Below are 17,377 nucleotides of genomic sequence, written 5' to 3'. Positions count from 1 at the left end.
ACAGAAAGGGAATGCTTTCAAGCCAGCCAAAGCAGGACAGGAAAGTAACAGTGCAAATGGGACAGTGACTAAACAATCCCACATGCATTCATTCGGATGAACCTGAAGGTCAATAAGGGAAGCCAACCACAGGAGAAATTCACATGGGGTCTACCTGGAAGAAGATGGAGATCTGAAACCTCAGGGTATCAGTTCAGTTCTCCATTGCTCCTCACTTTTGCTTCCCACAACTTGCGCTGCCTTCCCAAGCACCTTGGGAATTCTAGAAGTTCATCTCACCCTAACTTCACTGGGGGTCATTGATTTTGCTCTTGCTCAGAGCGAGATGCCTGGAGGGACACACATTACAACATTCCCTGCAACACAGAGCCTGGCAGAGTTCAAAAAGCATGCTGAAATGAGTCACTTCTTTTCCTTTGTATCTATGAGAAGCAGGATGTAATGGAAAGAAGGCAGTACGGACACACAGTATCCTCAGATAGGGAGATTCCTATAGGATTGACTCTGTAGATGTACAAAAGAAGCCAAAGCCACCCTCCCTCAATGTCATATCCTTTAAATGTCCTGGACTAAAGCCTCAGCTCTTCTAACAATCAGATGGTTGTTAGAAGTTGATACTCTCAGTTGGCAGAGCAGCTAAAAGCTGTGATGCAGTCCAGTCTTAGGAATTGAATTCCAAGCAAGAACCATTTAGTGCAATTGACTTATTCCAAGTTAAAGGTGTAGATTTCTGCAGCTTAATTCCTTGTGCTGCCTTTGTTGAGTCATTAATTAGTAGTCTTTCAAACAAAACCCCAAAACAGGAATCCCAAGTTATCTTCTGCTATAGTAATTGCTTCTTTAACTAGGCCAGTCAGTTCCCAATACAATTGACTGGGGAAATGTGTTCCTCTATCTTTGAACAATATAAGCCAAGATGGAAGTCAAAGAAAAATACAGGCAAAGAAAGAAAGCAAGGGAGTTCAGTTAAGTTTGTTCCTGCATATCTGCATATCTGCTAATCAGTATTCAGGAGCGTAAGAGGCCTGAGTATCTGTAACAAAGGATTTACAGATAGGCAAATTATGTTTAGTATTAGATTCCTATTTTTATGTTAAATGGGCTATTTTCCTGTTTCAGCTAAGAATGCTTATTGTTGTCTGCCAAAGGATCATGCAAGCATTTTGGCAGAGAAATGAAAAGAGGTGAAAGATCTAAATGTAAACAAATTCCTCCTAAGAAATAAATTGATTAAATAATTGTTAATCAACAAGTCTGAATTCCCTGTTATAGGAAGACATATAAATGACCCCACAAAAAAGATGCCAGGTTTTGAACTACCACATTGGCAATGGACAATCCTGAATAGGATTTACACACACGCAACATCTGTTGGGACTCTCTGCATAAATGGGGTATAGTATCCTCCCCTCAGTATGACTGCAGGAGCCTACTTCAAACTGTAGATCACATCGTGTACAGCTGTAAGCTCAGGGCATATATCGTCCAGCATCTGTTTTTTTAAAATATAACAGTTAGATGGCTTAGACCAGTGATAGCTAACCTTTTTCCAGACCAAGTGCCCAAATTGCGTGCATGTGTACACGAGCCCGAACCCCCCAAATGCAATTTGCACATAACCACATGCATACACCCCGGCCCCATGCATGCGCACGCAGTCCCCGCACATGTGTCCCCCCACCTGTGCATCCAGCCCCCCGCATGTGCCCCCCCACGCATGCGGGGCAGAGACCCAATGACTAGTTGGCTGGTGACAGGCACGCATGCATGCACAGCACAGCTGAACTGGAGTGACGGCTTGCGTGCCCAAAGGGAAGGCGCTGCGTGCCATACATTCGCCATCAAGGGCCTAGACATTGGTATTTGAACATAGAACTTTTTGACCTATTTTATTGGGTTCTACTAATCTAGTTGAAATGGTAATTTATATTGCTAGTCCTAGTATGATATGCCATATGCTAAATAAATAAATAATAAATCAAAAAGTCAAGCTTTATATTAGTATGACAGACATAATGACAATTCTTTTTTCTCTTTCTTCCTGCCTTACCAGATCTCTGTAGACACCAGAGAGCTGGGGGAGACACAAGGAACTGCTTTACATTCCTGTTGAAAAGGAGTTACCTGAATGCCAGGCAGATGGCCAGCTTCTTAGAAAGGCCAGCATAGATGTGTAGGAGGCGCAGGAAGCAGGCAGTTGTACATGAAAAGGCTTCGACGTAAAAAGCTCCTCCACACAGGTTTGCAAATTTCATAGGTTGTGCAAATAAAATGGAAGATAAAACCGGCACACCTGTAATCTCAGGCTAAACTCTTTTTTGACACCAAACAGCCAAGTGAATGCAGTCCAGATTTATACAGCTTTTCTGCCCGTTCCATGCTTTCTCGAATAATAACTTCAAATCCAATACAAATGGCTAATCCGGTGCCACATTGACATTACAAAGACCAAGGCTATAGAGCAGAAAATGCATTTGGTCTCCCCACTACCTCCAAAAGGAAGGATATATCTAATAAAAACTAGAGAATGCAATTTCTTGTGCGATATCGTAACCAGGGTGAGAGACAGATGGGTGGAAATACAGATGGCAGGAAAATAACATTTGCAATTTTGAATGCTTTTTAAAAAGGATTAAAAAATAGAACATGTTTAAGCAGTTTTAACATTTCAGTTGTAAAATACTAAACGATTCATACATATAAGTAGTCCTTGACTTATGGTCATTCAGCGACTTTTTGAAATTATGATACACTAAACGAAAGGACAATATGACCCACTCCTCAAGTTCCAACCATTACAGCACCCCTGCAGTCATGTGACAAGAATTTGGGCACTAGGTAGTGATCCAACCCATCGTTATGACTGTACAGTGAGTCCTTTCCCCCATGGACCGGTAGGCCTCAATTTTCTAGCCCCACCAGAATGCAGAAATCTGCTTCAGGCTGGAAGGCCTCGGCCGGTTAAGCTCACCAGCACATGGCCTTCTCCTGTCCCACCACTCCTGGAAGGCTTGGGCCTTCTCCCCACTGACCACTAAAAATCACTTATTTTTCCTTCCTGTGTAGCTGTTGACAAGTGCGGCCAACCAATGCAAAGCAGAGCTAAAAAAACTAGCTTTCACTATGTTTTGGAAAAATAGAAAGAGCCTCAGAATGCTGCAAGATGAGCAACATTCCTTGTGATGTTCTGAGATATTTCATTGGGTAGCTTTCTATAGTAGCTGCATTTGACATCTAGCCAAGTTCTCGCAGACTGTGATAGGTTTGTGTACCAGTGGATACCAGGCCTCCCAAGGCCTCTCCCACTGTCTGAGGCACTCTGACGTGGTCTCTTAATGAGCTGGGATTGGGATTGTTAAACGAGACATTCACATGGGTGTCTTGCTTAACAACCACAATTGTGGGCTGAATTGTAATTGTAAATTGAGGATTACCTGTAACACTCTCAGAGTAAACCCGGGGTCATGATTTCTAACTCTGTTTACAGGTACAGTATGTTTGTTGTTATAACAACAACAACAACAACAACAATACCTGAAAACTACAGACCAATAACATGCTTGCCAACAACCTTCAAATTACTCACAGGCATTATTGCAGATAATATTATGGATTATTTGGAAACAAACAACATCTTACCAGTAGAGCAAAAAGGCAATAAAAGAAGGAGCAGGGGCACAAAAGATCAGCTCCTGATTGATAAAATGATATTAGAAAATTGTAAGAAAAGAAAAACGAACTTGAATATGGTCTGGGTTGATTATAAAAAGGCATTCGACTCATTGCCACATAGTTGGATCATAAAATGCTTAGAAATAACTGGCATTAGCAAAAATATTACATCCTTCACTGAAAAGGCGATGAAACAATGGAGAACCGAGTTGGCAGTAGGGAATGAGAACTACGGAATGGTTAATATCAAGCGAGGAATTTTCCAGGGTGATTCACTTTCACCTCTTCTCTTCATCATCGCGATGATCCCGCTATCGGTAATCTTAAAAAAAATGAAATTAGGCTACCAAACAGCCAAAGAAGCTGAAAAAAAATCGCATTTATTATATATGGATGATTTGAAACTCTATGGTAAGTCAGAAATAGAAATCCAATCATTGACAAACACAGTCCGAGTATTCAGCACCGATATTTCAATGCAGTTTGGCATGGAAAAATGTGCCACTGTATCCATAAAAAGGGGCAAAATCACTGCGTGTGAGGGAATTGAAATGCCCAATGGCCAACTAATTAAATGCAACGAAAATGAAGCCTACAAATACTTAGGCATTCTGCAGTTGGATAACATCAAACATGGAGAAGTAAAAACTATTGTCAGGAGAGAGTACACCAACAGAGTTAGGAAAATTTTGAAATCTAAATTAAATGGGGGAAATACAATCAAGGCCATAAATACCTGAGCAATACCAGTTATAAGATACACAGCTGGTATAGTTAACTGGACACAAGCTGATTTGGACATTTTGGACCGAAAAACCAGGAAACTAATGACAATGCACTACAGTTTACATCCATGCGGTGACACTGATAGACTATACCTGCCCCGAAAATCAGGTGGCAGAGGATTATTACAAGTGAAGCAAATAGTTGAAGAAGAAAAACATGCACTGGCTGATTATTTAAAAGAAAGTCAAGAACATCTATTAATCGAAGTAAAGAACAAAAATCTATTGAAGGCCCAACAGACAAAACAAGAATACAGAAAAGATGTAATAAAATCAAGAATGGAGAGTTGGCAGAACAAAGCATTGCATGGTCAATTTCTGGAAAAAATAAAAGATAAAGTGGACAGTGAAAAAACTTGGTTATGGTTAACAACAAGTACATTAAAGAAAGAAAGAGTCACTAATCCTGGCTGGGCAAGAACAAGCTATCCGAACAAATGCCATTAAGTCCAAAATCGAAAAATCCTCTGATGATGCCAAATGCAGACTCTGCAAAGAAGTTGATGAAACTGTTGACCACATACTCTGCTGCTGTAAAAAAATCGCGCAGACTGATTATAAATTGCGGCACAATTCAGTAGCACAAATGATCCACTGGAATTTGTGCCAAAATTATAATATTAAAACAACAAACTGGTGGGAACATAAGCCTGAAAAAGTCACCGAAAATCAGATGGTCAAGATCCTATGGGATTTTCGTATACAAATGGACAAAATACTGGCGCATAACACACCAGACATCACACTGGTTGAGAAAAATAAGGTTACAATCATAGACATCGCAATACCAGGTGATAGCAGGGTCGACGAGAAGTAACATGAAAAAATCACGAAATACCATGACCTAAAAATTGAAATTCAACTATTATGGCACAAACCAGCAGTGGTAATTCCAGTGGTAATCGGCACACTGGGAGCTATTCCAAAAGCACTGGAATTACATTTAAAACAGTTAAAACTTGACAAAATCACCATAAGTCAAATGCAAAAAGCTGCACTGCTTGGATCTGCACGTATATTATGAAAATACGTTACGACGTTCTAGCCCCCTGGGTGGGGCCCGACTAGTAATCAATGCCAAATCCGGCGAAACAACTGGCCGCTGTGATACAATTATATAATAATAATAATAATAATAATAATAATAATAATAATAATAATAATAATAATAATAATAATAATAATAGACTGTGGAAAAATAAATCATGTGTTGTCCCAATTGTAATTGGAGCCCTTGGAGCAATACCTAAAGGACTACCTCGCTATTTGGAAATTCTAAATTTATCAGACTTCAACATTTTGATTCTATAAAAGAACACCCTACTTGGAACAGTTTATATCCTCCGACGTTACCTTAACAGTTCCTAGGTCCTTGGTTAGGACTCGAGCTGTTGAGCTACCAACCAGCCACAAAGGCTGTGAATCTCACCAGATCACCTAATAATAATAATAATAAAAACAACAACAACAACAACTACTACTACTACTACTACTTATATCCTCCGATGTTACCTTAACAGTTCCTAGGTCCTTGATTAGGACTCAAGCTGTTGAGCCCCAAAGGCTGTGAATCTCACCAAAGATTAACCACACAACAACAACAACAACAACAACAACAACAACTTATATACACTGACGTTACCTTAACAGTTCCTAGGTCCTTGGTTAGGACTCGAGCTGTTAGGCTACCAACCAGCCCCAAAGGCTGTGAATCTCACCAAAGATTAACCACATAATAACAACAACAATAATATTCTCATGTAACCCTCATATAAATTTTCTAGAAGACATGATTTAGATAGTGGTAAGGAAAGCAGAAAGTTTTAATACTCAATGTATTAAATTCAAAACAAGTTTACAGTAAAAGTGAGCTTAGAAACATTCAGCACTGTGAAGAGCAACAGAACGTGGTATCGACTTTTCTCAAGAAAGCAATCTTTTGAAATAAAAAAGAACTTAAACACATGGACAACTATTATCATTGTTGCTTATTCATATGTCCTTTCACAGAACAAGTGGTAGGCAGGGACTTTTAATCTGTGAATTAGTTAATGTACAGGTTGTAAGCAGACTAGTAAATACAAGGCATCAACGGTAAATATTGCAAAAAATACACAAACACACACACATATTTATACACAAACCTAGAGAATATTAGTGCTGCCTGGTTGGATTAGGCCAAGATAATTTATTGCTACTTATGCTGATTTACTGTCCTCCAGATGATAGCATTACCAACTGGGAATTCTAAGAGCAATAATGCCATTATAGTCCATCTGGTTGGAAAAATCCCAACATGCTGTTTCAGTAACAAGGAACTAGATGTCTCTGACAAAGCACATATAATATATGGTGATTTGTCCCCAGTGTCTGAGAATCAGAAAATATCAGAAAAGTAGGGATGTCTACAGCTATCATGTCCAATAACTGCTGATTTGTTAATTCCCTATGATGTACTTGGCTTGCAAAATTGTGCTATCTTGTTTAGGTGTGAACAGGCACATGTGTACATACAAGGTGATCCCCAACATGAATGAATTAATAAGGGTTCTAATCTATGATCATCCAAGTATAATTTTCACACAGTAAATTTTCTACTTCTTCCCCTTCCACGAGGAATCCTTCATGCCTGACCAAAAGCTGTTTTAAAGGATCCCAAACAGGGGTGGGCTTTAAAATTTTTAGCAAGGGGTTCTTTGCCTGGTTGCTAAGTGGCCATGGCCATGGTGGACATGGCCTAGTCGGCCTCCTGCACCACATCGGGGGGGGGGGTGTTCGGTGTTTTTTGCCCTCCCCAGGCTCCGGATGTTTTCCTTGAGTCTCCAGGAGGGCGAAAATGGCCTCACCAGGCTCTGGAGGCCCTCTTCCGGTAGCCCTGTTTTTCTCCCTCCTAGAGCCTCCGTGTGTGCCCTGCACTTACCCGCATCCAAAATGGGCCATGTAGGAGGAGCCAGCCAGGAGTGGGATTTGGGGGTTCGCCAAACTGCACAGAATCTTAGTTAGAGGTTCTCACGAACCCCTGCAAAACTGCCAGCAGCCCACCCCTGATCCCAAACAATGAAAAAAAAATTGGGAACATTTACAGACTGTTGAAATTATGTGACTGTACTCTGTTCCACCCATGTGATAGAATAAGTGGATATGACATATAAAGATCTGCACCTAAAACAAACCATTCCACATATAGACCCATGTACCAATATGTGTACTGAATGACATATACATAGCCTTATTTTGAGATTCCACTAATAAAAAGAACAATCTGCATTGCCAATTTCAAATGTGCTGACAGCAGCACCCTTACTCAGAGCCTTGTTAGCTCTATAACCATCAAGATTTTGAAACGTTCCAAATTTCTGAATGCTTCACTTGTATCAAAATTTCACCACCTTAAATGCTACCCTGCTACTTAAAAAGACAGAAGGTAATAATCAGTGAGCAAAATTTGCAGGTAAACAGCATACATAAGCAAGCTATGAAAGGTATGAAGGGTTGACAAGCTAGGGCTATGAACATATAGGACAGGTTAACAACTATATTCATTCTTCTTTAAAACAGGAATATTGCAGGTACAAGCACACATGGAAGATTCCTCAAGGCCCACCCCAAAAGCAGTTGTTCATCGATAACTGCATGCTTATTTAGATTTGTCATAAGAAATTCCCAATTTTTAAATTGATGAAAAAAGCTACTTATTAAACATAAGCTCTAAGGTACACTGTAACCGTAACTATTCTATTTAACTAGAATAGGGGTCGGCTACATTAAACACTCAAAGAGCCCCAAAGGTCCTAACTGGAAGCCCCCCATTCAATTCTGGAGCCGACCGTAAGTCCGGTTCCCCCACCATAGAGTCTCCTCCTAGCACGGCATCCTTTTTTCTCTGCTGACCGTAAGTCCGGTTCCCCCACCATAGAGTCTCCTCCTAGTGCAGCGTCCTTTTTGCTCTACCTGTTCTAACCGAAAGCCCTATCAACTGTGGAGCCAACTGGCGACAGGGAGCTGCAGCAGAGGGATGAAAGAGCCACATGCGGCTCCAGAGCCGCGGGTTGCTGACCCTTGAACTAGAAGTTTAACTTTTATTGTGCATATTAAAAGGAAGCCTTTAACTTTCGATACCTTCTTATGGGTAGTCCTCGATTTACGACAATTGGAATTAGAACTTCCATTGCTAAGCAAGGTGATTGTTAAGTGAGCTGTGCCCAATTTTATGACCTTTTCTACCATAGTTGAGCTCACTAAGTGAATCATGTGGTTGTTAAATGAATCCAGCTACTCCCATTGATTTTGCTTGTTGGAAGCTGGCTGGGAAGGATCTTGTGACTCTGGGACATTGCAATTGTCATAAATAAATGCTGGTTGTCAAGAGCCGAAATTTTGATCATGTGGTGTGACAGTCATAAGTGTAAGAACCAATCATAAGTCCCCTTTTTAGTGTTATAACTTCGAACAATCACTAAACGAATGGTTGTAAGTCAAGGACCACCTGTACTAGAATACTGGCATATCCTTCTATGGATTTTCAAATATTGAGCTGCACAAATATTGAGCTAACTAGTTTTATCAGAAATGTGGTAATACAACATTTCAAATTTTCTCTAAGTACAAACATTTCACTCAGAAACCTAGGTTTTGCTCATAACACTTAAATTAGTTTTATTTGTATCTGTTTAGGGGGGAAAGCCCAACAGAATTCAAGAGACTTGCTTCTAGATAAGGGAGTGCAAAGTTTGTAGCTCTAGATCTTTAGATTTATTGGAAGACCTTGATCACAGGCCGACACAGCCAATTGATGGGCATCCAACTCAGATTGGAAATGTGAGAAGCAAAGAGGTTACAGCTCATATGTAAGGTAAAGGTAAAAGTTCCCCTCGCACATATGTGCTAGTTGTTCCCAACTCTAGGGGATGGTGCTCATCTCTGTTTCAAAGCTGAAGAGCCCGCAGTATCCGAAGATGTCTCTGTAGTTATATAGCTGGCATGACTAAATTACCTTCCCAACAAAGATGGTCCCTATTTTTCTATTTGCATTTTACATGCTTTCAAACTGTTGGATGGGCAGAAGCTGGGACAAGTAATGGGAGCTCACTCCGTTACGCGACGCTAGGGATTCAAACTGCCAACCTTTCTGATTGACAAGCTCAACATCTTAGCCACTGAGCCACCTATTACAGCTCATGTGTACATTTTGTTTTATTATTTGTACACATCAATATAGTGAATGCTAAACAGTACGATGTTAAAGTGAAAGTCTTCCTAACAAAGTGGGCAGTTAAATAATTAAAAGTCACGATAAAAGTAAATGCAGTGTCTTAAATTTAAGAAGGAACCCCATGATGCTTGTTTATATATTAATCTACACAAAATCCTTCAAAAGTGCAGTGACAGTTTTACTGAGATAATACAGTAGATTTATATGCTACGAATAGTTTCAAATAAATTTAGCATCCAGTGCCAACAAAATAACAATATGGCTATAATCAAAATTAAACAAAGCTGATAAATGGTTCCTCATAGCCCTGAGGCTATATATTTTAAGTTCTGACGTATAATTAAACTGAAAGATTGAGTACCATAAAAGGAAAGGCAAGTAGCCAGTTTTAAGTAGGAATGTCATAAAAATAGCTAAATACATGTCAAAATCAATAGCAACAACATAGCAGTTTCCACAGGGCAGAAAAGAATGTGTTATGTAATTTATGCACCTAAGTGTAGAGACACAGTGAATCTCACTTGCACCAATATTTTAATACTACAACTCCAACTTTGCAAGTAATTCCTCTTCTAGCTGCAAAAGTCCACTTGCCAATGTCAATCCAATCCTAGATTTTTAAAGCTTTGGCCCAGCACAACCAATGCTTTTTGCTCAAATTGGTACTTTGAATTATTTCACTCCCAAGTCATTGTGAACGGGAGATGCAGCAGGGTTCATAAGTCCACCCTTATTCAGGGTTGCACTCAGATCCAAGAAATATGTACAGGACGGAGCTGACACTTCCCTGCCCCTGTTCGGAGGCAAGGCTGGACAATACAGCAAGGCTTCAAAGTTACTGACTGAACTGAATGAAGCTCAGTTCAACTCTAAATACAATCCTTATCACTGTCATCTCTAGGCAAATAATAGTCATATGACTAAGCTGCATCATAAATAGATAATAATAGGCTCTGAGTTTCTAATACACGAGGCCACTTTTTCTTCAACAGCCCAAAGCAGAATGATTAAGTATCGAATGTAATGAATAATAATCCTAAATTGTAAAGCAACTTTCCCCAACCTGATGCCTCCAGCAATCAGCTACCAATCCCATCTATGAGGCCATCTATGAATAATGGAATACTTGTGTAGACCAATTCAACAGGCAAAGTTTGGTGGAGAAGGCTGCCCTTCAGGATACAGGTGAGAAAAAAAGAGAGGTAGGAAAAATTGGAGGGGAGGGGCAGATATCCCTTTGCTAGCCCGCTCCTGCAGCCTTACAGGATTGTCTTGTGACTGGACCTGGAGAGATTCCTCCATAAATCTACCCAAAGCTGGCAACCCCGTCATCGACTTTTGTCCTTCCTTAACATTTTAAGGTGGCTCTGGCCAAACTTCAACCCTCCCTTTCTCCTGGCAAAGGCGGCCAAGAGATTTTTTTAAAAAGGGGAAAAAAGAACAACAACCTGTTCAGTCAATACGCGGCATCAAGGCGAAGAAGGAAAGAGGAAACGAACCAGCCGGTGGGCAAGTGGAAGGAAGAAGAGATCCCTTCTGATGCAGAGCGAAAAGAGAGAACTTCAAAGGCAGACGAAGCGGGACTAGGAGGAGGAGGATGAAGAAGAAGAAGAAGAAGAAGAAGAAGAAGAAGAAGAAGAAGAAGAAGAAGAAGAAGAAGAAGAAGAAGAAGAAGAAGAAGAAGAAGAAGAAGAAGAAGAAGAAGAAGAAGAAGAAGAAGAAGAAGAAGAAGAAGAAGAAGAAGAAGAAGAAGAAGAAGAAGAAGAAGAAGAAGAAGAAGAAGAAGAAGGGGAGAATGGATCCTTCTGGTTCTTTTAGGCTTTGGCAACCGACGGAAAGTGATGTAAAACCCAAGTTTTCGCAGCCTTTGCATGCACGTGATGTGGCCGATTTTTTTGGCGGGGGGAGAGACCGCGTTTAGACGGCGGGGGGGGGGAGGAAGAGGAGGAAGAAAGAAGCTTCGCACGAAGTTTTGGCGCACAGCGAAGGCTCATATCCGTGTGATTTCCGCCCGAGAGGGAGCCCGGCGATGCGGGCGCCAAGGCAGCGCAGAGCTTGCCAAGAAAGAAATCCTGCGCGCCCGCCTCCTCCTCCTCCTCCAGGCTTCTTCGGGGAAGCCAGATGGGCGGAAAGGCGCTGGGAGAGTCCCTCGGGCTGCCCCGGACTAGGGAGGGGAGTGGGGGACAGGATCGACACCCCCCCCCCCACAGGCACCCGTTGCTGGGGTGCAGTAGGAAGCGATTGAGCAGCCAACAGAGCGAAAAGCCAAGCATGCTTCCCCCGCCGGAGACGAGCTGGCAGCCGCTGCCTCGCCCGGCTTTCGCCTGCCCCTACCTACCTGAAGACCGCCTCTTCCTTGAACTCCTTGCCGGGGGAAAGCAAGCCGTTCTTTTTGTTGAAAAGCTTCTGCAACAAGGTGGGTGTGGGAGGCATTTTGGGAATGCGACGCTCCGTCCCTGCAGGGAACAGCCCGTGCAGCGATCGCCCTTTCGCAGCTGGGGCAGCCAGCTTAGTTCCTCGAACCCGACTCCATTCGGTGTGACAGTCATATGACAAAAATTAATCACTTGCAGCAGCCGCGGCTGAAGAGCTCGGGAGGGAGCGGGGAGGTGAGGAGGAGGAGGGCGGGGCTTCGCGCGGGTTTCCCCGGCCGCGGATTGGCTGGCCGGGCCAACCCACGTGGGGCAAAACCGTATCCCTGCTTGGCTCGGCGGCGCGGCAGCCCTGGGATGTTTTGGTGTGGAGAGAAACCGGGGGAGGGGAGCGCGGGGGTGGTGGTGGAGGGTAGACAAATTAATTCGGATTGCTCCGCCAATTTTAGCCCCGATTGGCTTAAGTTCATCCCATGAAAGCTCAAGGGAATTTTGCTTAACCGGGACCAACTGAGCATCCGTTCCACAAATCTTAACAGCGCTCTAGGCAAAAATGCTAGGCAAAAATGCTCCATGAAACGTAATTCTGAGTAATGTTGCTGGGAACTCCCTCCACCCCTACCCTCTTTCTTCTCCGTTTCAGTTCTGTTCAGTCAGGAAGATGCCTCTAGTTACATTGTTCTAAAAGTCAGAGTTCAAAAGTGCCATGAAAGGCGGGGGGGGGGGAAGCGTCTTTCGTTTACGTTAGCAACTGACTGAAACGGTTACAAATTGATTGTGCCAACATATTAATTGTGGATGCTATGAAAGTCATTCCCCTAAATCCTCTGAGTTACAAATTACCGGGAAAGAAGTCAAGATGGTTGGGAAACAAAAGTGAAGATGGGCGAGAGAGCCAGCAATTGAAGCTAAGCGCTTTTCCCTTGAGAGCTAAAGACGGTATCCATAAGAAACTACTTTGTTGGCATCCCACAAGCGTCAGCATTTAATGTAAGTTGCTCCAAGGAAACTGAGACTGGGGAGTTGCCCAGAAAGTTCTACCTTTCACCAGATAGGAGCGACCTTACATCTTTAGCTTCTCTTCTCCATCACCATCCATCACTCCACGACACTTTACACCAATGGTGTGCTAGGTATGAGTGTTGCAACGATGATAAAACTGCACACCCAGTGATTCAAGGTGCGAGTGTTGCAATAGAGCTCTGGATGTAGTGGACCACACAAATGCGGTCTGCCTTTCAGGAATCTAGCCATGTATTAAGACTGACCATAGCAATGACACATGATGACCATATTGATCAGAGTTATTCATCTTTCTCTGCCTGGCTGTTTCCAAAAAGAATTTGTGTAGAAACCCCAGAAAAATATGGAAAATCCCAGCACACAAAAACTGTGACATCTTTGAGCCTTCTCAAAAGTGTTAACTTCCCTTCCCATGCACAAAAAGTTCCTAACCTTGGTACAAGGATCATGGAAGAAGCCAAGGCTGGAAACAGAATATTTAATGTTGCAACATTTACTGTAGATCTTCCTTTCATCCTCTACCTTACAGGCAAGGCATATACCAATAGCAATAAGACTTATATACTGCATCACAGTGCTTTACAACCCTCTCCAAGCAGTTTTTAAAAAATCAGCATATTGTCCCCAACAATCTGGATTCTAACCACTGCACCACCACAGTAGTCCTCAATTTACAATCATTCATTTAATAACAAAGTTCCAGTGGTGCTGAAAAAAGTGAGTGGTACTTCCACTGCAGCATCCCCATGATTATGTGATCAAAATTCAGATGCTTGGCAACTAGCATGTATTTACAATGGTTGCAACATCCCAGGATTCCTTATTTACAACCTCCCTAACCAACTTACAACAAGCAAGCTCAGTGGTGGAAACTCAGTATGCTTAATAAAAATGTGATTTACTAACAACCATAGCAAAAAAAAGATTGTAAAATTGGGCATCACTCACTTAATCAAATTGCTTAGTAATGGAAGTTCTGGTCCCAACTGGGTCAAGGACTACCTGTACAGACAAAAGTCAATTAAATCATCTTGGCAATTGAGGCACAAATCCTCCCTGATAATACATCTACAGTTAAAGTAAAATGATTAACAATCTATATTCCCTTTCTGGTTCCAAACATCAGATACCCGAATTGGCCCAATGGGAGTCTTAATTTTAGAAGTTGCTTTTCTTGATATCTTTACGGCTACACTTTCCAGGTGGAGCTGCTGCCCTTTTAGAAAAATATAGGAATGCACAGAGATGATGATGATGTACTGATCAGGGAAGACACCGTCATGCAAAACCTTGTGACAAAACTAAGTGGTGAAGCTCTTAGCCATTCCTAATCATACAACCATATTTTGTTGTATTTATTTTGTACAATGACAATACAAGCTATACTATACTCACAGTAAGTAGTCCAAATCAAGCCATTAGCTCTCTTATTATTTCCACCTGAAATATAAACATAAAATATTTCTGTGTTCCTTTGGATGAGCTGCATGAATATATCTTATATGTATTGAGTATGATGCACTATTTTGGTAATTCAACAAACCACCATTAAAATCCTAGTTTAACATTTAGACACAATTAAAAAATATTCTTCCTAGTTTGAATTAAATCATATACATTTACTGCCTTTGCTTTATATACCGTTACATATTTTTTATTTCTCTCCATTTTCCCATTTGTTCACCTTCTAGGAGGAACAATCTCACTTCCCAGTTTTGAAACGAGAATATTTTGTCATTTGTTCTCTAAGTCCAAGAAGCCAGACATGGGTGGGGAGAGTGGTTTTAGTGGTTCTTAACTTTTTGCCAAGACTAAGTCTATCACTCATCTTCTCACAAAACTAGTCCCCGAAGAGCCATGATTGCTAGCCATTCTTATCTTGAGGGTTTCTAATCTACTGATTTGGTGATGAAAAAGACTGGAAGATTTTAGTACCAGTTGGCATGTAAGATTGATTTTATGATTAGGATATTCCTCAAAGTATATATATGTGAGAAACTATGCTATGTTCATTTGTTAAAGGAAGGGAAAATATATTCTATAGACTGAAGGTGACAGCTGAGATGTGCCTTAAATGCAGTTTCAAAGGATCAAAAAGCCAAATCCTTTAATCCAGTATTTTCATCCCTTTTGGGTGTGTGCTTTTGAGTCATTGTTGACTCCTGGTGACTGCCTGAACAAATCCCTGAAGTTATCATGGCAAGATTTTTCAGACATTGTTTACCATTGCCTCCTTCCTAGGGTTAAGAATGATTGGCCCAAGATCACCTAGTTGTTTGGGGCCTAAGGCAGGACTAGAACTATCTCCCAATTTCTAGGATGCTGCCTTAACCACTATATCAAATTAGCTCTCCCATATTTTGAGGACCAAGGAAATGGTCATTCTAGGGCCAATAAATAGTTGCACTTAAAACTATGCCACTTCTTTGTAAGGAAGCATCAGTTAAATATTAGACTGATAGGAGAATTAAAAAAAAAGCCAGGAAGGAGAATAGCTTGAAAGAAAAAATTCAAAAACATTGTTGGAATCAAGAAGTCAATTAAAAACACTAGTGACTGAACTAAGGTTCTGGGAAGATGGGGGAGGTGGGGAGAGAAAGCAGAACCTTTGATTCCATGATGCTCAACAAAACCCATAGGCCTACACAGTTCTTCCTTTTGTTCTGTTAGAAGTCTGATATAATATAATCTTCACTTCCTTGAGAACAAGTTAAAAAGTGACTTGGAGGGGAAAAAAGGTAAAACATTCTATTGAGTTAGGAAGGAAAAACTGACTAAGGATTTGGTACCATATCTATACATTTTTTTCTTTGAACCCCATGTATAATTTTATAATAGTAACAAAGCAAGTATACAAAACTTTCATATTTTTCTCTATTATAGTTTAGCTTTCATTCAAAGTTTTATTTATTTAGTTTAAGTTTTACAAAATTTTTAAATTTTAGAGAATCTTTTAAACTGCTTACAGTAAATGAACCTTTTAATCTGCTTATATACTGATTCAAGTTTGAAAATGGGCCATTTTAAGGTTATGTACTGTTTAGTCAATTAGCAGTCAAGATTAAACTTTGTAGAGATGAAACATGCTAAATGTGATAGAAAATTGATAGTTTTTCGGGTTATATTTTTTAAAAAATTAAAATGGCTTACAACTTCATTGTCTTGAAACTAGAATGTGATAAAATCTGCAGTTATAATAACAAGGGGAGAAGAAGCACAAATTTCACACTAATAGAAGTTGTGCAAAGGGACTTTAGTGTTGATGAAAAATGATGAGGTCAGTCAAAAGTAAAACAGAAGAATTTCAATGTTTTTTCTGTTTCTTGCTCCTGCGAAACATAGTGCTGAGTATCAAAATTGTATGGCAGAGTAAAGATTTGGTAGTAGATATAACAGTCACCAAATTTAATGCTTTTTCTGCCCCACTCCAGTTTATATAGTGAAGCCAGTTTGGCCTAGTGCTCAAAGCACCAGGCTAGAAACTGGGAGTTGAAGTCCGGCCTTACCTATGAAAACCAGCTAGGTGATAATTGGGCCAGTTACACTCTCTCAGCTCTACTTACTTCTTAAGGTTGTTATCATGGAGGAAAATAGGAGGAAAGGTATTAGAATGTTTGCCACCTTGAGTTGCTTATAAGAATAATAAAGATGGACTATAAAATCAGTGAAAATCAATATAAATAGACATTTCTTTTTGCGTCAGCAATTGAAGCCTTACTTTTGTGCCTGAGAAATAGTTTGGAATATCCTTATTCTAAGTTTAGAATACTCTAATTCTAAGAAGAAATTCAAACAGAGAAATTAAGACCCGTCTTCTCTGCTCTGTAACAAGAAATAATCTAGCCTTAATGACACTTATATGCGAACAAACTGAAACATTTTTTTCCAAGTTAGTAACAAAGCAGAATTTATACAGTATGTTCAATTTCAATTGTGTGAAATGTTTATAAATCCTGAGTTAGATTGCCGTCTGCCCATTGGTCTTTTGTGAGGTCCTGAAGACGTGGCTTTGCCCACCAGGCTTGGAGAGCCAGCTATGTATTGAATGTGATTAAAGTTTTAGTAACCTGGTCTTTGATCATGTTTTATGGTTTTAATATGATTTTTAAACATTATCTTACAGGTTTTCTTTACTTTTATACTGTACCTTATCTACTATTTTTTTTTAACTGTTGTGAGTGTTCTCCTCCTCCTCCTCCTTGATGGGGCAAACGATAGAATATAAAATGAAAGTAAAACCCAGTCCCTACTAGCATTGATGTTGTTATCTAGTTTGGTAATGAAATGTGTGCAAAAAAACTAACAAACTCAGA

General features: G+C 40.5%; 1 protein-coding gene across 3 annotated transcripts in view; it reads right to left on the bottom strand.

Annotated features, from left to right (window-relative positions):
- Positions 1-12,218, bottom strand: part of FNIP1 (folliculin interacting protein 1) — a 543,489-nt gene extending 531,271 nt beyond the window's left edge. For all 3 annotated transcript variants that reach the window (XR_014173903.1, XM_081936540.1, XM_081936541.1), the window contains exon 1: positions 12,008-12,218. Coding sequence is in view for 2 of the 3 variants with exons in the window: in XM_081936540.1 (XP_081792666.1) it covers positions 12,008-12,102 (95 nt within the window). In the remaining variant the exon portion in view is untranslated. The remainder of the gene's footprint in view (positions 1-12,007) is intronic.
- Positions 12,219-17,377: the final 5,159 nt, after the last annotated feature.

This window comes from Natrix helvetica (assembly GCF_964273705.1).
Source record: "Natrix helvetica genome assembly, chromosome: 1".
Classification (NCBI taxonomy): Eukaryota; Metazoa; Chordata; class Lepidosauria; order Squamata; family Natricidae; genus Natrix; species Natrix helvetica.
This window is presented reverse-complemented; position numbering and strand designations above follow the sequence as displayed.